At 43.7% G+C, this 26918-nt stretch overlaps 2 protein-coding genes across 4 annotated transcripts in view; both read right to left on the reverse strand.

Annotated features, from left to right (window-relative positions):
* KLHL8 (kelch like family member 8) overlaps positions 1-5463 on the reverse strand; it is a 40981-nt gene extending 35518 nt beyond the window's left edge. For all 3 annotated transcript variants that reach the window (XM_077815004.1, XM_077815005.1, XM_077815002.1), the window contains exon 1: positions 5276-5463. The gene's annotated coding sequence lies outside the window, so the exon portion shown is untranslated. The remainder of the gene's footprint in view (positions 1-5275) is intronic.
* A 7398-nt stretch (positions 5464-12861) lies between these two features.
* LOC144263491 (flavin reductase (NADPH)-like) lies at positions 12862-25286 on the reverse strand. Its single transcript, XM_077814371.1, has 5 exons — positions 25040-25286; positions 22230-22371; positions 20930-21131; positions 19343-19510; positions 12862-13869 (listed from the first exon to the last, which is right to left on the reverse strand). The coding sequence occupies exons 2-5, from the start codon at positions 22362-22364 to the stop codon at positions 13712-13714; spliced, it is 663 nt and encodes a 220-aa protein (XP_077670497.1). The 5' UTR covers positions 22365-22371; positions 25040-25286; the 3' UTR covers positions 12862-13711.
* Positions 25287-26918: the final 1632 nt, after the last annotated feature.

Consider the following 26918-nt stretch of genomic DNA (forward strand, 5'->3'; position numbering starts at 1 on the left):
CCTGGGCTCCCGGAGGGGAATTGCGCAGAGCTGAGAGCATGGGCTCTCAACCTTTTTATACTGCCCCTCTTAAGTTGGTGGAAGCACTCCTGGTGAGGACACGCAACAATGACAGAAGGAGGTCAGCATGGACATGAACTACTGCAGTAATTATTGTGGTGACTCTAAGTCAACATAACACAGGTCGATTTTAGTTTGTACTGTAGATATGCCCTGAGAAAATTAAGGAAGAGGAGGGGAATGCAGCTCTCTAGTCCAGACTGCAACCAAGAAGCAGCCTTGGCATCGGCTGCAGAAGCAGCTGTTCACTATTCATCCTCTGATTACAGCTAGGTCAGGAAGCAGAAGTATACCTTATACAAAAATAAGTTAATGTAAACCTCAAAACTCTTCTTTACTAAATCAGATTAACAGTTAACCGATTTACACAAGCCCCACGCAAAACTGCTTAGGATTACCATGCTAATTGGGAGTGTGAAGGGGGACAGAGCAAGTGACAGAGTATTTATATGTAAAGAAAACATGAAATGTATATTTTAATTATTTTTTGCTTGATACTGGGCTTGAAATAAGTGAATTAATCCTGAGAAAAGAAGTGTCATTCTACCAGCCCCAGAAGCCTTAGATTTTGTGGCTGGATTTATACAAAGAAACCCATACAGTTAAACAAAAAAATAATTCAGCGTCTCACTGAATTAATCAACTAAATCTTTTAACAATAAATATACAGAAGAGAAGCACTTTACTTTCTTGCACAATACAGATTAAGACTCCTCAACATGAAAACAAGCTAGGATTCAATCAATACAAAGGAAGCTGTGTTTATAACAATTCGTGAAATACTGTTTTGTGCCTTATGGTTAATGAGACAATGTAAAAGAAAAAGGTCTCCATATATTTGGTACAACCCAAGGACATTTAATCTCTTTATACAATGAAACCCAGATGACTGCTGCAGACAAACACCTTCTCTCAGGCCACTGCCCACACAAATATCTTGGTTCTTGGACAACTGCTGGCAGAAAAAGCAAGAACGGAAGAAAGAAAAACTGGACATCTGTGGTGAAAAGCATGATCAGACAGACTTGTTTTTCCACAAGGAATTTTTACAATCCTATGCCACAACTGTGAAGGCACAAAAAGGAACCTGCTTCTTTAGCCTGGCCTAGGAGCTACAAAGACATACCTGCAAAACTCTTTCAGCCATAAAACCTCTTCATAAACACAGACAACTTCCACCCAACCTCAGAATCTTTCTTGCTGTGAGGAATTACTTCTATCCTCTATTTGCTAAGGCTTTGGAGAAGAACTGAGGGTATGGTTGTGATAGAGTATTTCATTAGCTAAGAAGTCGGTAAGAATCCACAGTGCACCAGTATTCACCTAAGCTTCTGGGTAGATAATTCTGTTTGGATTTTTATTATACATAATCGGAGCCCCTACAGCTGTGGACATGTCTTTCATATCTATAGATTGAAATAAATAATGTACTTCAAAGATCACAAATATTGAGGACAGTCTCATGGACACCAGGAAAGTCAAACTGAGCACAGATTCAGAAAATCCCACCTTCCAAAAATCCAAGCCATTCACAAAATAGCAATCCAAGGACAAACAGCAATTGGGGCTGCCGCCAGCATCTGCTTTCCTGTCTGGTAAAGGTTCAGATAATCTAAGGTCCCTACAAAAGGGGGAGGAGAGCTGACAATGTCTTCTTTCAGGGAATCCTGCCTCCCACCCTATAGCTAGGGCCCTACCAGATTCACGGTCCATTTTGGTCAATTTCATGGTCATAGGATTTTTAAAATCTTAAATTTCATGATTTCAGCTATTTAAATCTGAAACTTCAGTGTTTTAATTACAGGTTTCAGAGTAACAGCCGTGTTAGTCTGTATTCGCAAAAAGAAAAGGAGTACTTGTGGCACCTTAGAGACTAACCAATTTATTTGAGCATAAGCTTTCGTGAGCTGTAGCTCACTTCATCGGATGCATACTGTGTTGTAATTGCAGGGATCCTGATCTAATAAGGAGTTGGGAGGCGGGGGGGTGGGGTTGGGTTCGTAAGGTTATTGTAGGGGTATTTGGCTAAGCAACACAGGCAGCCATAAGCTGGGAAGTGAACAGTCACATCCTCCCATTCCAAACTAGTCACATTGAAATAAGGTGCTATTGGGCTGTTAGGAATACAATCCTGTCCTGATAGTGCCTGTCACCTCCAGAGAAAGGGAAGTGCCTGGAAAATATAAAAGGAAACTTAGTTTGATAGCATCCTGTCTGGCAAAAACTCACTTATCAATAGCTGGGATGTGAAATCCTCACTTCTGTATTGTTCTGTCATTATAGTTCCCACTTTGCTATTGTTTGTCTGTATAACCTCTGCCTGGTTCTGTGATTGTTTCTGTCTGCTGTATAATTAATTTTGCTGGGTGTAAACTAATTAAGGTGGTGGGATATAATTGGTTACATAATCATGTTACAATATGTTAGGATTGGTTAGTTAAATTTCAGGAAAATGATTGGTTAAGGTATAGCTAAGCAGAACTCAAGTTTTACTATATAGTCTGCAGTCAATCAGGAAGTAGGAGGTTGGGCATGCAGGTGGGGGAAATGGGAACAGGGAATGGGGGTAAGGAAATTGGAATCATGTTTGGCTAAGGGCAGGAATGGGAACAGGGACACAGGTGTAAGGCTTTGTGGTGTCAGAGCTGGGAAGGAGGATACTAAGGAAGGAAACTGGAATCATGCTTGCTGGAAGTTCACCCCAATAAACATCGAATTGTTTGCACCTTTGGACTTCGGGTAGTGTTGCTCTCTGTTCATGCGAGAAGGACCAGGGAAGTGAGTGGGTGAAGGAATAAGCCCCCTAACAGGAGGCGGGGGGGGGAGGGGTTCGTAAGGTTATTGTAGGGGGGGTTGTGGTATTGCCACCCTTACTTCTGCAGTGCCTTGAGAGATGGGCAGCCGGAGAGTGGAGCCTGTTGGCCAGCCACCCTTACTTCTGCACTGCTGCTGGCGGGGCGCTGCCTTCAGAGCTGGACGCCTGGCCAACAGCCCCCACTCTCCGGCTGTCCAGCTCTGAAGGCAACACAGAAGTAAGGGTGGCAATACCACAACCCCCCTACAGTAACTTTGTGACCCCACCCTGCAACTCCCTTTTGGGGCAGGACTCCCAATTTGAGAAACTCTGGTCTCCCGCATGAAATCTGTATAGTATAGAGTAAAAGCACACAAAAGACCAGATTTCACAGTCCATGATATATTTTTCACGGCTGTGAATTTGGTAGGGCCCTACCTATGGCACACACAAACACATTCACAATAGCTGGACCATTATTAAAGAAACTGTCACTTGACAATGGTGAGCATCCAGTATTAAACTTCCCTTCACACACCAGCTAATTGAGAAAACAAAAACTGATTCACCAATGCCTCCTGGATCTCTCTGTCAAGGCATGGTGCAGAAGGAGCACTCTTTGCTCTATCCAACAACCTCTTCCAGTCCACTGTCAAGATAAGGCCATCCATTCTCATCCTCTTGGACCTCTCTGCATTTGATACCAACAATCATCAAATTATCTTGCCTCTCAAAGAGGTTGCAGTGGTGAATGGAAATAATCTAAAACAACTTCAGTTCTTCCTCTCAGACTGAATCCACAGACTCATGTTTGAACCTTTTTGGATTCTGGAAGAAGATGAACAATCATGTTCTCTACCATATTCAAACACCTACATAAAGTCAATAAGGGAGGTAGTGAGATAACATAGAATGAAGTGTTCCATTCAACTCCAGACCTATTTCTTGCTGTGAAGAATTATTACAAATAACCATCTAATTAGTTGGGCTTTTGGGGGGAGCTGAGATTTTTGATGTGATGGGGTATTTTGTAGTGATTTGAATGACTGGCTGGATACATTAGTTTTGGAATGTAGGGATTCTGTTATACTTCTGAGTGATTAGACCTGTTCTAAATCTTCAGTGAGCTAGAAAACTGCACACCATCCTGTTAGATTTAGACATGATGATCCATGCAATCATGACTAATGCTCAGTTACAACAATTCAGATCTAAGAATGCAACATCCCTCCAAGAAAGCTTTTGCCAATACAGAATGCTGACTAATACAAATCACTATAGGTACGTCACCTCTATGCTGCATGCTCTGCACTGTCTCCACGTTAAATCCAGAATCCAATTAGAACTTTGTCTTCGTATTCCAAGACCATCATGCAATTGGCCCTAGCTACATGAGACTGTGTCTCTCTTCATAACCATGACCTGTCACAACTGCTATACTGTATTAAAAACCGTTGACCAGGACCGCAGTAGACAGTGTTCACAGGAACCAGACCGGGACTGTGGAATTCAATACTCAAACATATAAAAATGACTACTAACTTCAGCATGTAGAAAGAAAAGTTTGTATTATTTCTGATTTAGCTTTTCCTCGCTAAATTACACACATACTCACCCCCATATATACAATATACCCACCAAGTAAAATGCTTCTACAACTTATTGTTTATTCCCACAAGTGAGAGAGGAAAGGAGACCATTTTTTGTTTAATACTTGAGACCCTAATTGGATTGTAAACTCTTCAAGGCAGACTGTGTGTGCCTTTACCGTACTTAGAAAAATTGTACCCTGGATCTTGGTTGGGTGCTAGCAGGGGTAATACAGTATTTAGCCCTGTAACCAAGAGGTAGCAGCAATTTGAGGCCAGCAGTACAGCTCTAATTAGAGCATTCATAACATGTTACATTACTGGAGTATTTGCATTATCGCTAGATGCTTTCGAGGAAGAGGAAGTTTCATGTTTATGAAAAATGAGTTGACTAGTTAAATGCTTTGCACATTCAAATTGAGTGATAAGTGAAAAATGTGACGTCTTGTAAAGTGCCCAATGTTGTTATGCATGAAAATTATGCATGTGTACCCCCTTGCTGCCAAAATGCGGGGGTCTGCCATGTCACAAAGGTGCTAGGTCACGGTACGCAAATGCATAACCTACAGCCGCATAAGGAAATAATAATTTTACAAAGATGCATCACCTCAGCCACCCATCTCCTGCCCTCCGCCTCGCTCCCCAGCCACCCGCCTCTCCCAGCCGGCCTCCCCGCCCCCCGGAGCTCTCCGCAGGTTCCTCCCTAACCTGCCCCGCCCCCCTTGTCCCCTCAGCAGACGACCCCCCCCTCAAAAAAAAGCCCCGCCCCCGTATGCCGCCGCTCGCGAGCCCAGGGGCGCACCCACATGGGGCCTTTGCGCCCGGCCGTTACCTCTCGCGCGCTGCGCTGCGCTACCCGCCGCCGCTCTCTCAGCCCAGAGCCGGCAGCCACGCACTCACGCGCCCCACCACCCTAGAAGGAGGGGCGGGGAAGGGCAAGATTGTGCGCGCGCATGCCAGCTCCGGGACGTGCGGCGGGGTGCGGGAAGCTCTCTGGCGCATACAGGACTGTGAGCGGGGTGGCTGCTACGCATGTGCAATTCCTCCCAGGCGCCAGGATGGTTGAGGGGGGCCGCAAAACGCACGCGGCAGGGACTCCTGCACATGCGCCAACCCGCCGTCATGGCGGGGGCGGGGGAAAATTGCTTTTTGCGGGGCCCCTGGGAAACGTCGGGGTAGGGCTCCTCCTGACCGCTGACGGGGGTCCGGTGACGGGGGGGGCAGGGGTTTTCCATCTCTTCAAAGGTCCTCACGGGCCAGCTCTGCGAAGCACTGTTCTTCTGCATGCCCTCACCTGCACAGCCTTTCCCCCTTTGCGTCAGCGGGCCGCAGGACTCTCCCAGGAGCAGGATAAAAGCTGTTTCCTTCCTTGGCTCAGGAATTCACAGCACTCCTCCTAGAGACAGACTAGAAGACAAACAACCTCTCTCCCTCTTCCGGGAGTTCGTAGCCTTTCTCCTGGGTCTGGGTTGCCATTCCGACCAGCGACAGGCCTCAACCAGTTTCTTTCCAGCTGGTCCCTATTTCACACTCAGCCCCTTTCCCTTGGAGAGGTCAGCACACAAATAGATTTCCTCCTCCTCCTCCTAGCATCTCCCCATCCTGAAGGAGAAGGAAGGGGCAGTGTGTATATTGCCCTCCTTCTGAGGGCTTGTTCTGGTTGATTGAGAAAGAGGGAAGCCTTGCCCTATCCTACACCACAGGGTTCCTGGTCATGAACCCTTAAAAAGACAGTAGGTTGAGTTTTACCCACCAACCACTAATTCCCTGGGGCTACTTCCTTTCTTCTTGCTCTGGCTTTGGCCATGTCCTCGGCTTTCATTTGTGCCCCTATTTCTGGCACAGGGTCACCTTGCCCCTTCTGGGCTTAAAGGGCCAGTATACCCCACTACAGGGTTACTGATTCCTGTGTTTATTTCTCTCTTTCTCTCTAGACATTTCCACCTTTCTCATCACTCAGGTATCTGAACACCTACTGGAAGTGCAGTAGGAACCAACAAAGGTCAGTGGCAATCATAAAGACCAGATGAAGACTGTAACATATTCTACTGAATTTCTCAAAAAGAAAAGGAGTACTTGTGGCACCTTAGAGACTAACCAATTTATTTGAGCATAAGTTTTCTGTTATGGCTATTTAGTTTAAGCCTCTGAAACAACAATGCTTTCGAAGAAAACTTTGTGGTGTCTTTCCAGGGTGCATGTGACAACTTCCTCCTGGATGTTCTTTAGTCTTTATGATGTCTGGTAATGGACTTCTCAGATTTCCTATTATGATATTGTAGTAGGATGGTGGATGTTTAGGACCCACTATGGCAGAGGTGAGCAAACTATGGCCCAAGGGCCACATCTGGCCTGGGGGACCGTCCTGCCTGGCCTCTGAGCTCCTGGCCAGGGAGGCTAGCCCCTGGCCCCTCCCCCACTGTTCCACCTCCCCCACAGCGATGACAGCACGCGGGCCACACTCTGGGTGGTGGGGCAGCATGTTTGGCTCCGGCTGGGCGGCGTGGCTCCGGACATGCTGCTCTGAGCGGCATGGTAAGGGGGCCTGGGCCAGGGGGTTGGATATGGGGGCAGGGGGTAGTCAGGGGACAAGGAGCAGGGGGCAGTTGGATAGGGCAGAGGTTGGGGGGGGCAGGGGATGGGGAATAGGGGGAATTGGATAGGGGGCGGGGTCCTGGGGGGCCTGTCAGGGGGTGGGGGTGTGGATAGGGGTCGGGCAGTCAGGGGACAGGGGGTGGGGGGGTTAGATGGGGGCGGGGGTCCTGGGAGGGGGCGGTCAGGAGACAAGGAGCAGGGGGGGGGTTGGATGGGTGGGAGGTTTTGAGGGGGGTGGGAAGTGGGAGGGGGTGGATAGGGAGAGGGCCAGGCTGTTTAGGGGGCACAGCCTTCCCTACCTGGCCCTCCATACAGTTTCGCACCCCGGTGTGGCCCTGGGGCCAAAACGTTTGCTCACCCCTGCACTATGGGGACTGTGAACTGTTCTGTGGGGTCATTCAAATAGTTTTGATGGGTTACTATGAAGATGGATCAGGCATGTTCAAATAGTTCCACTTTAGGAGTACAATAGGGGTTTGAGTATTTGTCTTTGGTGCAGAGGGAATGAGAGGATGGGACAGAAGCAGCCCTGCAGGGAGAAACCTTAGGGACAGCTAATATGGGGATGAAAGCTTAAGCTGATATGTTTGATTGTTGGATAAGTTAACAATAAAGGCAATGTGAACTATATCCAGTGTGCATATCCTCTGTTCAAAGTGTGATTGAAACACCTCTTTCTTATAGGTGTAGTTGATAATTAGATATTCATTTGATGCTATCATCTACATTGCAAACCTCATTATTAATATTGTTAAAATTATTTCATAATGCATGTAATGTTAATAATCCAGGCATGGGGTACTTAAGAAACTGCCTCTCCTTTGTCCCTCACAGCAGTTGTGAATGGCTGTTCTGTCTTTGCTCTGGGAACAAAGTTGGGGATGGGAATAGGGTATTATTCATTGCTCCAAGATGTCTGTGTCTGGAACAATCTGTCGAAAGTCTGTTCACCTGCCTCATTTTTTAGCCATCTTCAAGGAATCTAGATCGATGAATCCCAGAAAAACTTGAGAAAATATTACTCTAAATTAAAAATAAAATGTGTGACAAAATATTGTCCTTTGCATCAAGGCAGCTTTACAACTGCAGCCACATGCAGTGCAAAATATTTGCATGTGAAAGGGATGAAGGAGGGTATAAATTTTGGCTTCATTGCTGCTAAGGCCTGATTCAACTTCCATTAAAGTCCACAGGAATCTTTCCTACTGTTGTTGTTTTATTTATATTTATGTAAACTGTACATATATGTAAGTCATGTCTTCTGTCAAGAAACAGAAGACATGGTCTCTCCCCAAAACAGCTTATAACTGTCATAGACAAAATAGACATAGGACAACAGATCAGTTGCAGGTATGAATGGAGTCATTGCTGGTGAGGCCAATACAAGAAGAATTGAGGGAAGAAATGGATTTTAAAACAGGATTCGAAGGAGGAAAAAGAAAGTGCTTGCTGGACAAGAAACAAATGGGGCAGCACAAAAAAGGCATGAGGCAGGGAAAGATTTAGGGAACAGTAAGAAAAAAGGATTGACATGAACATAGGGGGTAAGAGAGAGAGGAAAGGAAACTAGAAATGTAGATGGGGCAAAAATTATGTAGGGTCTTAATGGTGAAAACCCCGAGCTCTGATTTTATGTAGGGGAAAAAACAGGAAGCCAGTGAGAGTCAGAAAGATGATATTACTAAAGCAGAGGAGAGGAAGGCCACATAAGCAGCCCCAATACAGGAAATTTGATTTATAGCTCACTCAAATAACTACATGACATCTCTGTTTGAATACGTAATTATTGAAATTAACACAGCTATGATGTGCCTCACTCCAAGTATATGCACACTTGCACATCAATATATATGAATTCCATACCTCAGTACATCATTCAAACTTAATGGAAAATAGTGTACTGTGCATACCCTAAGTCATACCTGGGTACATTTTTATAGACCAGGTTTTTAAAACACTCAGCCTGGTTCTTTTGAAACCACATTTTATCTACATTAAAGGCACTAATCCTTAATGACGATTATGTCCATGATACATTTAATATCGGATAACCTTCTCAGTCTTCATACTGTATCTAACTATTGCAGGTGAATAGACTTGATTATACAGCAAAAGTCTTTTCCCTCCCTGGTTGCTATGATCCTATAAAAATATGGCACCAGGTTTTTGAAAGTTAAATGTTAAAAAAAAAAAAAAATTAGTTTGTAACAAAGCATTAGCCTTACCTTTGGATTTCCTTGCTTTTCTTCATTTAATTCAGACTTTATATTTTATGTTACAGGATAGCACAGTAGAAGGACTGTTTTTGCCTCTTTTTTTCTCTTTTAGAGGTTATTTGGAAATCGTAAAGGACAGAAAATGATCATGCTACTTTATTGCAGTGGTTCTTATTGTGGTCTGGGGGATGGTCCAGATAATAAAATACTTTGAGAACCAAGCAGTAGAAGAATGAAATGTCAGGAGGGGAAGTGGTTGACCCTCAGGTTTTTCCTTGTATGAAATAATGTGCTGAATTAAAAAGTTTGAGAATTTATGCTTTACAGGAAAAGCAGAAATGTGCACTTTACTCTGTTGCCATTAAACAATAGGCAAACAGATTATTTTTGCTCTCCCAGTTTTAAGATGACTATACAAAAGCATGTGTGTTGTATGCTGCTGCTGCTGCTGCTGGAAACTGGGGGCTCTCACATAACATTGCTGACATCAGCTGCTCTGGTTGTAGTTTGCTTTGTCTTGCCAGACAGAGGAGAAAAACAGGAGTTGGTAAGGACTGACAGTTCTACATGAAAGAGACTAATCCTTTACTCCAGTTCCAGTTTTTTTTATCAAGCACCACGTGAGGAAGGTTGTTGTAATTAGTCTATATTAGTTCAAAGATTGTCTTTCCACTAGGAACAGACCAGTCTCCTGATTCTTGTGCAAAAATATTGTTCAATTTCAGAGTAACAGCCGTGTTAGTCTGTATTTGCAAAAAGAAAAGGAGTACTTGTGGCACCTTAGAGACTAACCAATTTATTTGAGCATAAGCTTTCTAAGGTGCCACAAGTACTCCTTTTCTTTTTGTTCAATTTCAGTAACTTCATTGGCATGACAGCAGTGTCCAGATATACATGTTAAGTATCTGTGTAAAGGACAATTTCACAGTAGTAATACAGAAGTCCTGGCTTTACTGGCCATTTCTTATAGTGGTAGGCTGGCACATATTGTAGTATGTTTCCTTTCTCCCAAAGTTTTAAAGAGTTTTTTCTTCCTCACTCTAGTTGGAAGCGGAGACAGCCTTAGCAGTTAGGGTGGGCTTGCAAAATATTTTTTTAGGTCTGTCCTATCCCATCCCAAATGTCACTGACTTCTGTCCACTGTGATCATACTAGTATTCACAGGTTTGGTTTTAGAATTTTGAAGAGGCTGTTGCTCATAGGTTCCTCCTTCTTCAGGGTTTGTTTGTCTGTCTGGATTTAGAGTGTGTCCAGACCTCTGAGCTGTAGTCAGACTCTATGCCTCTGGAGTGCCATGGCAAGGATTTGATAACTCTTGATTCAGACTTGACTTGCAAATCTGAATTGTTAGCTGAGATGGCATGTGAAGGGGAAGGAAGTTACAGACTGGCTCAAACAGAGCAAAAGTTCTCTGACATTTCTAAAGAGAAATCTACTTTGGTAACTACCCTGATACAAGTTCCTGCTTTTGGAATCATAATAATTACTTATTGCAAAATAGTAAACAATAATAAAATCCCATATTTACCAACAAGCCAAAAAAACCCTGGCTCAATATTTGTATGTTCTATTCCAGTTACATGCTGCAGACTTAAGACCCAGACTGTTAAGTTTGGTATTCAATAAGTCTTGGAGCTCAGGGGAAGTTCCAGAAAACTGGAAGAAAGCTAATGTTGTGCCAATTTTTAAAAAGGATAAATGGGATAACCTGGGTAATTATAGGCTTGTTAAGCTGACATTGATCCCGTGCAGGATAATGGAGCAGAACCCCACATGAATCATCATCATTGAATTGCAACAGCTTGGTTCTGTACTAGAGGTTGCAATTAGATGGTGGTGGTTTAATAGATTCCGATTTAAGTACCCTTTCCGCACAATGCCCTAATGAGACGGTGGTTAGTGCCAGCTGCTTGCCCTGTTCTAGAAGGAGCAGGCAGGAAGCAGTTGGCAGTCTACTATCTCAGATAATAAAGTAATCCCTTTGTGTTCTTAATTCTAGTTATTAGAGCATCGGTAATACTGCATGTTATGTATGTATGGCCTTGATCCAATTCCCAGGGTGAGCCTGGAACACAAGATTAAAGCTATGATTCCTAAATTTTTCCAGACAGCTATGGATTATTTCTTTTTCCACATTTCTGTCCTGTGAAGGTGAACTATTTCAAAATAAATGAGACATCAAAATAAATGAGATGTATTTTATTGGTAAGAGAAATAATTAGCTTATTATACTTTAAAATAGGATTTATCATCATTTATCTTTGTAATGTGCATCTTTAAAAACCTATTTGTATCAGTGATGAATGTTGCAAAGCTGTTTTTAATTGTGCCCAGGCTGGCTGGGGTGCTTTGAGACCATGTATAGCTAACTGAAATAGGAATAAGAAAAAACACTGATATTCACAATACTGCACGGAAAGTAGGCACCAGAAATAATTCAAAACCAGACATCTGGATAAAAACTGAAGTAAACCAAACACTTTCCTTTGAATGACCTCATATGTTTTTTTGTAAGATAGACTTCATGTTCTTTTGGTTTTCACAGCATTCATGGCTGTCCTTACACTGTCACAGAAGGTGCAGTTACCCAAAGTGACTATAAAAAGGTAAGGAGTACTTGTGGCACCTTAGAGACTAACCAATGTATTTGAGCATGAGCTTTCGTGAGCTACAGCTCATGGCCCAACTTGATGATCACTTTAGATAAGCTATTACCAGCAGGAGAGTGGGGTGGGAGGAGGTATTGTTTTATGGTCTCTGTGTATATAATGTCTTCTGCAGTTTCCACAGTATGCATCCGATGAAGTGAGCTGTAGCTCACAAAAGCTCATGCTCAAATAAATTGGTTAGTCTCTAAGGTGCCACAAGTACTCCTTTTCTTTTTGTGAAGACAGACTAACACGGCTGTTACTCTGAAACCTATAAAAAGGTATAAATTCTCTGATGCCCTGTTAAGGATTTGATCCTTTGAGATACTGTGCAGCTCCTGGGAAAAGAAAAACTGAGAACCATCAACTCGAAAGCACCCAGAAGATCAGGTCTTTAAAGAGGAAGTGAACAGCTGCCAGCAGTATAGACCAGAGAGTTGAGGATGAGTCTACCGTTGACAAAGGTTCCCAGCAATAACGGCCAGTGTGATTAGAGGTAATGAGGATAATTATCAACTTGCACTGGGTGTGGAAGGAGGATGAAGGCTGGAGGTTTGGGTGGTGGTATTGGGGGAAACTTGCAGAGAGAAGGGTGGAAAAGGGAGCTTGCACTCAGAAAGAAGGTGGTTGGGAATCTGGACAGAAAGGTTTACGGAACCTGCGCTGAGGAGGCAGCAGCACGTCCATGCTCGGTTGTTTGGGCATATTGTTATCAAGCACATCTGCCCTGGTGGCAGGGTATACTCAGTTGTGAATAGCAATTCTTATCCATAGTCCAGTCACTGGTATTTTGACATTGAAGACAGTGCTGGTTCTAACAATATCAAAGATAGGAGGATGACAACTAGTAAAATTTGCAACATTTTAAGTAATAATATAAAAAGACTTTAAAAAAACAATACAGCAAGGCACAGAGTGTCATTAAATACAATTAACTGGTTTAAAAACCCTGTAAGCTTCAGTATGAACTTATCAAATCTGTTGCCCCATATTTGAAGATACAATGCTGCCTTGATTATATATATCCTAGAATGGCTTCCCTTAAAAGAGCTGAGGGAGACCGCCAAGCAGCAATCTAACCAGACCTGACAAATGGTTGTGTGCTAATGTGAATCACTGACATGACCTTCAACTCCTAAATCTACAGGAAGTTTGTAGCATACAGTTCGTATATTTAGATTTCCTAAATTCTAGGACACTGTCTTTTAGCTGAAGAGTAGAATAAACAACATAGTTAGGAGGCTAACAGTCTAAGTACAAAAAGTGACTATGGGCTGGATTCTCCTCTCACTTACACTAGTGTAAAACACGAGCAATTCCAGTGCAGTTACACTGCTGTCAAGCCACAGTGAGAAGAGAATCAGGTCTAACATTTGTGGTAATGGAGTATCTGAAGCAGTAAATGTCTTTTGTGAGTAGTTATATGGTAAAGTAAAGCTGAGGCATTTGATAACTATAGAGAACATTTAGGGCTGAATTTAATGGAGATGTGGAACACCCAAAGCTCTCACTGACTTCCGAGGCAATTACTGGTGCTTATCACCTCTGAGGACTGAGTGAAAATTATTCTTTTGTGACAAGACAAGCGAAGATTCAAACAAACTGTAACTTCTTTAGCCAGGTTCTTTGGATATTAACTTGATCCTGAATACGTAATGTATGATATCGTATTTTAATATTTTATTGAAATTTTGCCTTAATAAAATTTTCTTTTCAAAAAGTCTATCTTGTGTCATAAGTGCTTGATCGTTCTTTGCCGCTGCTCTGGGGTTGGTACTTATGTTATCCTGCCAAAGAAAAATACAACCTCTAGTTGGTACACATTGCCACTCCTTTTTTTATCCATTCGTTACTGTTGAGGAGAGACAGCATGAAGCGAGCTACATCCCCTCTTGCCACTGAGTTGGTTACCGGGTAACCATTTGGATCAGGAACGAAATAGCCTTCATGAGTCAGGATTTCTTTGTCTGTAGGAGAAAAATATAAATGGATATGAACTGTAGGTGGAAAAAACAGACTTGCAGAGTCAAAACATTACATTTCAATTGATTCTCACCTGCCCAACCCCAATGTAAGTATGAAATATCAAGTTAATTTTAAGCAACAGCTATAGAAAGGTACTAGTCTGTATCATTGACAAATCAGGAAATACAGTGGCCACTCTTAAGTATTGCCAGTTGCTTTAGGTCAGTGGTTCTCAACCAGAGGCTCGGGGCTCCCAAGCAGGTTTCAGGAGGCCCACCAAGCAGGGCCAACATTAGAGATGCTGTGGCCCAGGGCAGAAGGCCGAAGCCCCACCACATGGGGCTGAAGCCTGGGGTTCCAATCCCTGCCATCCAGGGCTGAAGCCGAAGCTTGAGCAACTTAGCTTCACAAGGCCCCCAGTGGCGTGGGACCCCAGGCAATTTCCTGCCTGCCACCCCTTTATGCTGGCCCTGCCTTTTATATGCAGAAAAATAGTTGGTTGTGGCCCAGATGGACAGTGGAGTTTTTATAGCCTGTTGAGGGGGTCTCAGAAAGAAAAAGGTTGAGATCCCCTGCTTTAGGTAACTAAATAACTTCAAGGACTTCTGCAAGATGTGTGATAGGCTAAGTCTAGCGACATCACCTCCCTCCCTCCACCCAAAGACTTCCATCACTCGATTTATGTCTTCCTTTCTATCTTCTTGCTCTCCTTTTCTTCCTATTACAACTCCTGCTTAACCTTCAGGTAGCCACCTAAGAGGACAGATCCTCAGCTAGTGAACACTGATTGAAGTCACAGGAGCACTACCAACTTCCACCAGCTGAAGAGATCTATTACATAGCAATAATGAACGCAGCAAGTGTGGTAAGTAATCACCTGGTCTAGTGTGTTACTATCAAGCTATTTTTTGCTTCTACACAGCATTTTTTATCCTTGTAGTACATTAAGTGGGAATTTTGCTCATTTTCAGTTTACTTCCTTACTGCACTTGTACTCATTTAAATTTCTTAAAATAAAGTCTGAAAAACAACAACTTCTAAATAACATTACCTTAGTATTTGCCACATTAGTAGTAGTCTCTATATCACTATCTTATTTATTTGTCTGGAGGTCTATTCTATAACAACTAGTCTATATTATTTATAAAGTAATTAGCCACCCTGAAGCAGGATCTGCCTCACCTTACCCTTGGATCAAAGACTATTCCACACATTTACCTGCAGCACATCATTACCTGACCTCCCTCCAGAAAAGCCTATTAAAATCTCTTTGGAAGTTAGACAAATGTTTAAAATGGGTCCTGTTACTGTTTTATGGTGGAGCGAGGAAGGTTGAAGTGGCAACATTTCCCAGTTATAAAACGTTGTTCAACATTGCGGAGAGACTGCATTAGCTGGTTTTGGCTAAGAAACAGCGTACAGCAGGTAAACAGTGTTTTTGACAAGTGTCTATCCTGCAAGGGAGTTTTGGTTAAGACTCCAACTCATTTATTTTTCAGTCTCGTTTTTATTGTAAAAATGGAAGCCAAATTCTGCTCACAGCTATGCCAATGTAAATCCAGAGTCACAACACTGAAGCCAGTTGACATTCTCTGGATGCATCAATTGTAGCAGGTTTATAAACTGATATGGTGTAAAAAGTTACCATCTGGTTTTTCCATCTCTCCCAGACCGAGAGAGTCATAGCTATGACAGGACAAAGAGCTTCTCCTCAAGGGAAATGTAATAGCATAAAAAACTTGTTTCCTGATAGCATTTGGCTTGATGGATAAACATAAACATGTTCATTTTTAAATGGGGAATTTAAGTTGAGGCTGAGGTCCTGGGAGAAATGAGCTCAGATCCAAGTAGAAGCTCCCGGAAGCAGCAGCATGTCCCTCCTCCAGCTCCTAAGCGGAGTGGCGGCCAGGCGGCACAGCACGCTGCTCTGTCTGCAGGCACCGCCCCTGCAGCTCCCATTGGCCATGGTTCTCAGCCAATGGGAGCTGCAGGGGCAGCGCTTGGGGCTGGGGCAGTGTGTGGAGCCACCTGGCTGCCCCTACACATAGGAGTGGGGACATGCTCCTGTTTCCAGGAGCTGCACGGAGCCACAGCACGCATGGAGTGGGGCAAGCCCCAGACTCCGCTCCCCAGCAGGAGCTCAAGGCCCAGATTAAAATGTCTAAAGGGCCAGATGCAGCTCCCAGGCTGTAGTTTGCCCACACCTGAGCTAGAGGGTCAAGAGCTTTTGCCTTTAGTGCTGATTAGCCCAAGATCCCAGCTCTGTGACAGGTTCAAGTGAAATTAGATTTTACGTTTAGGTAGAGTAAACTCCATTGTTTTGATAACAATCTTTACTTAAAATGAGGGTGCACCCCAGCAATAAAGTCCACATGGTGAGATACCTTGCTCTATCCCCCTCTTGTTTCCCGTTGTGCTCAAAAAGGCCTGTATAGAACTACCGTGTATAGGTTTCTGAGTAGCAGCCGTGTTAGTCTGTATTCGCAAAAAGAAAAGGAGTACTAGTGGCACCTTAGAGACTAACCAATTTATTAGTGACTTTTATCAACAAGCTGTTGACAAGCTCCAGCTCTGGGGATCAGTGGGGAGGACTTAATTAAAATAACTCATTCTTAATAACAGTTTGCTGTGGATTTTACTATACTGCAAGAACGCAGTGAGATCTATTTCCTCCCGCCCCTCATTTGCAACAAAGGTCTTTTTGTTAGTTTATTAAGCTACTATGAAGCCTCACCAATAAGGCTGACATTATTTTTCTAACTCATTTACAATGATCACAGGAAAACAGTTAATTCCATGAATTTCTGGAGGGTACACTTTACAAAGATTAAACTGCTCCATGATCAAATAAACCACTGGGATTATCCCTAGCAAAACAGCTTTGCTTGTTGATATGCTATCAGTCTTCGAATATCTTGTTTTTCTCTAAGCATTAACTGCTGCTGCTAGTCTTATAAAATTAACCACATGTGTTCTGTTAATAACTGGAGGCCTGATCCTGTAAGGTGGTAACTACTCCCACAAGGTGCTGAGCACTCTCCAGCGTGCTCAGCATCTCCTAGGAGTAGCTCAGTAACTCACAGGATTGGGATCTAAGTCCTTGATCCTGCAAACACTTAAGTACATGTGGAACTTTACTCATGGGATTAATCCTAGTGACTGCAATAGGATTACTCATGGGTGTAAAATGTGTAAAAGTGTTGAAGATTGGGGTTTACAGGTGTTTTATTAATATGATAAATAGGGTTTTCAATTAAAAACACAAAGGTTTGCTAATCTGGGGTCTGTATCCTTCACAGGATCTGAAGAATGTAGGGCCCTGAGGAGCTTTACTGCTATATTGAAAGACGTTTAGGACCGTTTTTTTTTTTTTTTTTTAAAGCCCAGTTGTGTGCAAAAATTCACAAACAATCGTAAGCCTACAGTACACACCAGAGCAGTTAGACATGTAAGTGATAGACTGTGTGTTCAGATACCTCAGTGTGATTGTGACATATATGGACACTAGTGTGACTATACACACAACATTATCACTTGTATGATGCTGACTGGCTGAGTGTGATTTTTATGTGTGAGTACAATTACAAGTGTGATTTACACAGCAGTGCAAACACATTCTTACCAAAAAATGAATCAAGGCAAAACTGTTACTTACAAACTCAGGTGAGAATGACTAAAACATTCACTGAGGTTTGTCAATCTTTCTGGGTCCCTGGTTTGAGTATGGACAAACCTGGGCATAGGGAAAAGCCCTGGGAAAAGTGATCATATGAGGGCATGGCTACACTTGCAGAGGTAGAGCGCTGGGACTTAAACCAGCCCTTGGAGACCGCAGCAGGGAAAGCACTGCCGTGTGTTCACACCGTCAGCTGCAAGCAGTGGCATGGCCACATTAGCAGCTCTTGCAACGCCACAGAGAGCAGTGTATTGGTAGCTATCCCAGTGTGCACGTGGCTGCAGCATGCTTTTCAAAGGGGGGGGTGGAGGGTGTATGTGGGGGGAGAGACAATGTGTTGGGGGAGGGCAGAGAGTGTGTCACATGCTGTCTTGTAAGTTCAGACAGCGGCAGGGGGAAACCCGGATGTCAGCACACGCACGCACGCACACACACACACACACACACACCCCCCTCCTCAGTTGGCTGGCAGGAAAGGGAGCTTTGAAAGGGGATATCTGCATGCCTGCAGCTGAATTCAAAACAATGATCAGAGTGGCCACTTGACGTCAAGGGATTATGGAATGTTTCCGGAGGCCAATCACAATGCAGTAATGCAACACGTCATCCACACTGAAACCCTGGTGTTTTCAGATGGGGCACAGCAAGCTCTATGCTTTTCATGGTGGTGGATTACCAGGAGCACTCCAGCTGCAAAGTCCAGGCGCTCTAAGTGCCTTGCCAGTGTGGACACCTCAAGAATTAGGGCACCCGGGGCTGATTTAATGTGCTCTAACTTGCAAGAGTAGCCAAAGCCTGAGTCAAATCAGCCCCAAATTGTTAATTAGAGGTGAGCTTTGCTTTGGAATGTTGGGTTCACAAATTCAGACAAACACAGAGAGGGTACTACTACTATCTTACATGAAATGAAGTCTAAAAGAGATTTGTCTGAACTCTGCTGAACACCCTGGGTTTCACACAGCTCTAGTCTAGTGCTTTATCTGCCGCAGTCATGGCAAAATGAAATTAACAAGAGCTCTACCTTCACACTAGAATGGAAAACTGAACACAACAGGGCTTGATTTTCCTGCATGCATGGCATGAAGTAAGTAACAGGTAAAATAAATTTGGGGCCTGTCTATTCTTTGATACTGTTCCTTCAATTCAGTGTTTTTCCACTTATTATCCTTGACCCTGGTCCAGTGCCCCTTGAAGTTTTTCCACTGACTTCAATGGGCACTGGATCAGGTCCTTGGTTAGTAAAGCTTTGATATAGCAGTCCCTGGAAACATTGGCTAAATGATGTAGGTAACATATAATTGATACCCCTACACTGGAAACATTTATTCTCAAATCCATTTAATACCTTCTTTCCCTCTTTCAGTTTAAAATATTTCGGGCCACCCAAAAGTAATTAATGGTACTAGCTAGATGTCGCTCTGCACTCTTTTCCAGATAGCTCTACCAATGCTCCTCAAGCCTAACTAACAGAACTTGCAAAATACTGAGTGGCCTCAACTCCAAAGGAAAGCTCTTTGGGGCAGGGAGTGTCTTTTTGTTCTGCGTTTGAACAGCACCTTGCACAATAGGGTCTTGGCCATGACTGGGGCTCTGAAGTGCTACCATAATACAAATAAAAACATAGTCAAAATTAAGGCCAATCAGCACCTGCTGCAGGAGGTACTTAACATCTATTCAAAATAAGGACAGTAGGCAATGAGTGGATATCTTCATCACCCATAAGGCCATCAATATTACTCACTGGTTATACAGTCATCAAAGCTTTCCCATAGTTGATGCTGCTACCATAGTTCCTTTACCTGTGGCTGGAACATTTTGAAGTCCTGGTGGCCTCACTACAGTCCAGCTGAGGTCACTGCACTCCTTCTCTAAGTAGTCTTCCATTTGTTTCATGTTGGTAAGCACACTTCTGATGAGTGGCAGGAGGAGAAAACGCACCATGAGTGGAGCATTCTGTCCAGACTCAGCTGTAAGGAAAGAGACATTCTTTTCACTCTTCTCACAGAATTCTTGAACATGAGTTTGGCTATACTGGCTATCACAGCCCTCATGCATCCTCAAGAGATATGGCATCAGTCTAGGTATTGGGACAGAACGGATCCAGACAGGGAAGGTAAACCCAGAGGAGTTCCTTGTGAAGCATAGGAAAGTTGAGAGAGGGCCCCTTTACCATCTTTGGGAGTTTGATTCACTATAGTAAGGGCAGAGGTACGCATTAATAAGGTGAGGGAAGTCTGTAGAGAAAGAGACTGCAGGAGGGAACCAGGAAGCTTAGAGAGAATTTCCAGCAGACCTTAGTCTGTTGTCCTACAGATTTAAAAAACACTTTTTTAATGAAAGTCAAAAGAAGGGTGTTTTCCAGTGTTTAGCTATTTAACTAGCCAATAAAAGAAGGAATTCTAGATAAGCCTGATAAACACCTTGGGCCTAGCCACTATAACACCTACTGTATCAGCATCTTCTATCAAATGAGGCTGGTCTGGAATACTGTGAAAGTGGTTCACCAAATTTTCAGCTCTATTTGTAAATGCACCAGACAGGATATATCGTCCAGTCACATGAAATACAATGTAATTTATCATGATCCTTGTAATATTCTGGATAGGATATGAGGTTTTTGGGAAAAATGAAGCCAAGACAGCCTCTAAAGGAGCTATCCCCCAGGCGGTATGCAGGACTTTGGGGAATTTTAGTGGGTTCTGCTTAGAAATCCAACAAGAAGGGATATGGGGAAAAATTTTCAAAGGCACCTTACTTAGATTGTAAGCCCCTTGAGAAAGGGACTGTCTTTTTGTTCTGTGCGTGTACAATACTTAACACAATGTACTCCTGGTCTGTGACTAGGGCTCCTAAGCAGTACAGTAATACAAATAATAAAGTGACTTAAGAGCCTCAGTCCTATTGACTTGTAAGACAATGTAGAAGGTTAGGTCAATTACGGCTTCTGAAAATTTTATCCCTGGTCAACAACAACAGAACTGCTTGTTCATAGATACTAAGGTCAGAAGGGACCATTATGATCATCTAGTCTGACCTCCTGCACAACGCAGGCCACAGAATTTCACCCACCCACTCCTGCGAAAAACCTCTCACCTATGTCTGAGCTATTGAAGTCCTCAAATCGTGATTTAAAGACTTCAAGTAGCAGAGAATCCTCCAGCAAGTGACCCGTGCCCCATGCTACAGAGGAAGATGAAAAACCTCCAGGGCCTCTTCTTTCCTTCAGTACTGAGACTCTTAATTTTCAGTTCAAGGTTCTCAGGAATCTCAGACACTAAAATCCCCTTTACCCGGTAGACAATAGTAACCCCCCCTGCTTACTTATTCTCTCTGGAGGCAATGCCTAGAAAGATGCACTTGAACAATCCACTGGTTACTGTACTCACGGGAAGTGTACCATGATGTCATGGTTATTACACGGTTCACTGTGGCTAGCCGCATGGCAGCCACTATAGCTTCCATTGAATCTGTGTATCCTGAAATTGCTGAGAAGATCTTGTAGGGGAAGCCCAAGCAGGAAATGACAGCATCTTGACCTTGAAAATGTCCCGACAACAGTTCTGCTGAAAAGATGTTTGCTTCCACCACCTAAAAAGATGTAATAATATCATAATCTTGTCAATACTTCTCTCCCCACCATATCCATCAACATTTCCTTCTCCTGAGGCACAGCATGATGAAGGGACTTGCCCAGGTTTACTCAGAACCTCAGTGGCAGAGCTGAGAATAGAATTGAGAGACCCTAACTCCTGGCCCACTGCCTAATACACTGGACGGCACTGGAGTTCAGTGCCTTCCAGCTCGACAGACTAATGATACTGACCTAGAGGATCAGGCTCTAGAGAGGACCCAGTCTTCAAGGGTGTGTTCACTTCTTTGTTTGCCTGGTCCAAAGTCAATGCTCTCTTCTCCAAGGTCACAAGAAGTCCAGTCAAGGTGTCCGGTGAAGCTGTTCTCGGAGGCAGTTAGATCCCATTCCTGCAAGCATCTCTTGAGAACTGCTGACTGCTCTCAAATCCCACTGAAATCAGCACTCTGCAGGAACAGAGCCTTTGGCAATTCCACCCTTTCAATTCCCAGACCCAAACTGCTGCTGGAGCGCTCATCGTTAAAATTAAAGAAGAAAAGAGCAGGAAACGTGGTATAACATAAAATCTCCTGGGATTGTAGAGATATTGGTTCAGAAAGTAAGGTGGGAATTTCTAATAGGGCAGGAACCTGCAGGTGCTGTATCTGGTTTTCGGAGATCACATGCCACACAAATAATTTAGATGTCATTGGGCAGGCTGACATGTTTTTGTAGAATCATTTGCTCAACCTGAGTTACAATAGCTATCTAGAAAGCTGATCCAAAGCCTACAGAGTCCAATGGAGAGACTTCAATTGAATTCAGCAGGCTTTGGATCAGATCCATAGGCAGTATAAGTACCAGTAGATAAATATAGAATATATTTAGGCCAAGATTAAAAAAAAAAAAAAATAGTGGTCCTCATTGCTTGTATTATTGGTTGCCTGACTTGAGACACATTAAAATGACCACAATTTTTAGAAAGTGCTGAGCGCCCACCCTCTGAAAATCAGGCCCCTCTAAAGTGTCAAGTTGAGGTACCCAAGATCACTAGTCACTTCAGCAAACGATCTCATATAGAAAACTATTATCTGCTTAGTATTTAAAAAATGAAATACCTTCAGATTTTTATGTTGAATAGTCAGTTTGGTGACATTCCGCACAAGTGCTGTCACTTCATGGCCTTGCTGTAACGCTTGTGAGACCAGAAACTGACCAGATTGACCTGTTGCACCAAGAACCAACAGCTTCATAACTTATCTGCAAAGAAAGGGCAAGGTTGAGAATGGTTTTGGTTGTGAATAGCTGCCTGGTATTTAAATTTAAAAGGAAAAAAAAAAGGTCTCTAGATGTTTAGGAAGACAGTAACTTTTAAGGTCCAACTGAAGCATCTTGTTTAACTTTGATTTTGGCACAGGAGCTCTCTAGGGACCAGAATGTATATGTTACAATGTTGCGGTATGGAGTCACATGACTGCAGGGAAAGCTCTAGGAGAGACTGCTCCTTGGGAAGTACAGCCCTTCACCCACTCCCCGGTGCAAGTGATGGGAATGATCAGCCTGTACTATGTGTTAGCACTATTCAGCCTGCTCCCATCTTCACTGCTGGCAAGTTCTGTAGGCTAGTAAGGATGCTGCGGCAGGACATGAAGGAATCAGTCACTGTAGTCCACCAAAGGCACGGACTGCAATTGTCCCTGGCTCTTGTACAGGATGCAGAAAAACTTCTTGGTGTGACCCACTCTCATCTGATTCCCTCACCATCACCTGTTCAAAGGCGAGGGACAATCAACCTCCAAGAGTATGTCTACACAGCAGACATTGGCATTCCAGAGTGAGCGAGAACCTAGGTTGACAGACTTGGTCCAGTGGGGCTCGTGCTAGCACTCTAAATAAATAGCTGTCTAGACAGCCCTTTGAAGTTGCAGATAGGGCTGGAGCTCGGACTCTGAAGCCCACTCCCCTCTCTAGGCATCAGAAGCATTTCTAGTTAACATGGCTATTAATTTGTTTTGTTTTGAGGCAACTGTCTGTCATGGAAATTATGATGGGTAAAGTGTGTAGAAATATTTACGCACACTGTACGTTTCCAGCAGGATCAAGGGGCAGGTGGGAATCTGTCCTAGAACAACTGCTGCTGCTCATCATTCTTTCTAGCTCCTCCCAGACTTTGCTCCCCATTGCCATTGTTAGTGTGGTGCCTCATACTTCGGGGCATATTGGGCAGATTGCTGCTACAGTATCAATGTATTTACTTACATTTACCTTATAATTAAAAAAGACCCAAGGCCATCCAGAGGTGCACATAACTATTCTACACAACCACATGTTCCTATCCCAGTTACCCGAGTTCTCCCACCCCCATTCCCTGCTTTGGTCTTGTCTTTTATTAAATTGTAAGCTCTTCAGTCTAGGGCTGTCTTCCTGCATGGCCACATAGTGCCTAGCACAATGGGTCCCTGATCCTGGATATGAGATCAACATAAGAATGCCTAAGGAATACTTAGCTCCTATATACTTTGCATTTTTGGTCTCAGTGTATTTTATAAGGGTGGTTCATTTTACAGATTGGAAAGATGAGGCATTGAGAGATGGGGTGATCCACCCAAACCAACAGAACAAACTGGGAATAGAACCCAGGCCTCCTGACTCTTAGTACAGTGCCCTATAAACCAGCCTGACAAACTGTAACTTTGAGGTACATAGTTTTCAGCAACTCAATTGGCTCAGATTTGTGTTTTTGATGATTTAAATTCCTTTCCTTTTGTACCTGCTCAGCAGGAGGGTGAGTCTTTTTTCTAAGGAAGAGGTGGAGCAGGAGATTGTAGCCACTTCTTCTGTGATGCGAGGAACCACACCTCATTCGCCCAGTGCCTCTCTGTCCTGTGCTGTTTCCTAGATATCAGGCCTGCTGAGTGATCAAGGACCAGACAGCTGCTTGTATCATTCCAGAATGCAGAATCATCCTCTGGAGCCAGGGATTTCTGCTAGCTGCCATTGCTATATTTTCAGATTGAGACTAAATTCTATGCTTGTGAGTGTACCTGCATATACTATTTATCTTATTTCTTTGCAGGGCTCTCTCTGGAGTTCACCCCTGTGCTGCCCTGTTCCCTTCTGGGAATTGTTTGGAACAGCTATTCCCCATCTGCTTCATGCTCCCCCCACCAGAAACTCCCTCTTTCCCCTATCACCACATACATTACATTCAGAGATACTGCAATGAGAAAAGACTATTAGATCACCTAGTCCATCCCCTGCCACTACCCATTTGTTCTATACACTCCTTAGGTGTCACATCGAGTAGCAGCAGCAGTGGGGCAAGGGATCAGTGAGAAAGAGAGGGCTGCTTATTTACTGGTTTCAGAGTAGCAGCCGTGTTAGTCTGTATTCACAAAAAGAAAAGGAGGACTTGTGGCACCTTAGAGACTAACCAATTTGAATCATAGAATCATAGAATATCAGGGTTGGAAGGGACCTTAAGAGGTCATCTAGTCCAACCCCCTGCTCAAAGCAGGACCAATCCCCAATTTTTGCCCCAGATCCCTAAATGGCCCCCTCAAGGATTGAACTCACAACCCTGGGTTTAGCAGGCAATGCTCAAACCACTGAGCTATAATTTATTTGAGCATTAGCTTTCGTGAGCTACAGCTCACTCCGATGAAGTGAGCTGTAGCTCATGAAAGCTTATGCTCAAATAAATTGGTTAGTCGCTAAGGTGCCACAAGTCCTCCTTTTCTTTTTGCTTATTTACTGTATCATATAATCAGTCCAGGATATTCCATAAGACTATTCAGTAGGAATTTAAACAGGCCTAGTTCTCCTTGCCCCACCCAGCACCACTTCTATGCTCTTATCTGTCTCTTTGTTGCTGAGAAGTGACTTTTCCCCAGCCCATTCTTGAATACAAACTAAAACAAATACTTACCAAAATCACTTGTTGGAGTCGAGTGATGGGAGATGGCTATGCCCCTTGGTTAGAGCAGTAGCTAGAAGTAGCTCTGCACCAAACTCTCCAGAGAGTCTTACTGCATTTGTGTATGGGAGGCCGGAACTGGATTCAGGTTTCCTTTTCTGTCATGTTCACACTAAGTTCTCCAAACAAAATCTTCTGAGCATGTATGTATTGACCCCTCCTCTTCCTACCTCCTACAGGCTCTGCCTCCCTGATTGTTTTACTTGCCTAAAAATAATGTCTTCATTACTTTTGGTTTGTTTTTAATGCATTTTGAGGCTTATCACTAATTTCCCACAGTCCAGCCCCATTCCCTTCTATCTATTACAACATGAACAATCCTGCTAACGCAGCAGAAAGTCACAGGCAGGGAGCCTGCAGTGCTGGGATGTTGCCACGCCTCCAGTGTCTTGTTACACACAAGTTATGCAAGGTGGAATGAAACCCATCAACCACATTAGCTAGGCTGTTAGCAATACAAATTGCCACTGATACTGATTGCATCTAGACACTGTTTCTGGGACTTCTCTGACGTGGGGTCTCCATTTTTCAAGAGATCCTGATTTTGCAGAACAAATTTGTAGAACCGTGGGGTCTGCTGCTGCCTGAGCACATTGATTACTGTTTGGGGTAGTGCCTAGAAGCCTCAGTCAAGTGGGGACCTGGGATGGGTGTATAAACACCACAGTGGCAGTGACAGCGGGAGGGGGAGCCAGAGAGCTCAGTTAGCACATTCTGTGGCACCTGGAGTGGAGAGGCAATGAAGGATTAGAGCCAGCTGGGGAGAGCCAGGCCAGGCTTCCTATAAGGGAAGGATTGCAGGGTAATAGGGGGAAGGAGATGTAGAAGAAGAAGAAGAAAGGTTGGGGTGGGTTTAGATTTACCTGCTGGAAAAGGAACTGTGGTGAGGCCTGTAGGAAGGAGTTTGTAGTGTGGGACTGTCCCTGAAGTATCTGGATAGCTGGTGCAAAAAAGGGACTCCTAAAGCAGATAGGGAAGAAAGAAGCCCTGTTAGTCAGCAGCTCAGGCAAAGCTAGGCATTCAAGGAGACAGCTGCAGGGCTCAGTAGGATAGGGAGACAGAACTCTGCAGAGCCTGAGAGTAGGGTAATGAGTCTGCAGGGAACTAAGTCCAGGTAGGGTGGAAGAATTGTTGTTCCTCTGTCTTTGGACATTGTCTACCTGGGAGGGGTAGGTATGTCAACACTACAGGCAGGGGTGTGATTTGCAGCTCATGTAGATAAACCTGTGTTAGCTTGTGAAAATAGCACTGAGGAGGATAGGCCTACGTCAAAGCTCATAAAAATAATGCTCCTTTAGCTGCACCTATGCCATTATCAACAGCTATTTCTGTTGCTCCACCTACGTGTGTGACAAATTAAAGATAGCAGTGTTCCTGCCCTGAGGTGATTACAATATAATGTTGAGATGCTTGGAGGAAGAAGACAAACACCATCTGGGGAAAAGGGCGTTGGGAAGATGGAGGCTAGAGGCATGAAACAATGTAGTTGCTGATGCAGCTTGAGGGTTAACCTGTTTATTTTCTCTCTATTCTCCTTCCCATACTCATGCAAATACAGTACAGCACTATGTTAAATGTAAACTACTAAAAAAATAAAGGGAAAGCAGTATTTTTTTCTTCTGCATAGTAAAGTTTCAAGGCTGTATTAAGTCAATCTTTAGTTATAGACTTTTGAAAGAACAACCAGAATGTTTTGTTCAGAGGTCTGAACATTTCAGTGTTACAGACAACCGCCATTCCCAAGGTGTTTGTAACTCCGAGGTTCTACTGTATGTTTACTAAAAAGAAAAGGAGTACTTGTGGCACCGAGACTAACCAATTTATTTGAGCA

The sequence above is a fragment of the Eretmochelys imbricata genome, chromosome 4, assembly GCF_965152235.1.
Source record: "Eretmochelys imbricata isolate rEreImb1 chromosome 4, rEreImb1.hap1, whole genome shotgun sequence".
Lineage (NCBI taxonomy): Eukaryota > Metazoa > Chordata > Testudines > Cheloniidae > Eretmochelys > Eretmochelys imbricata.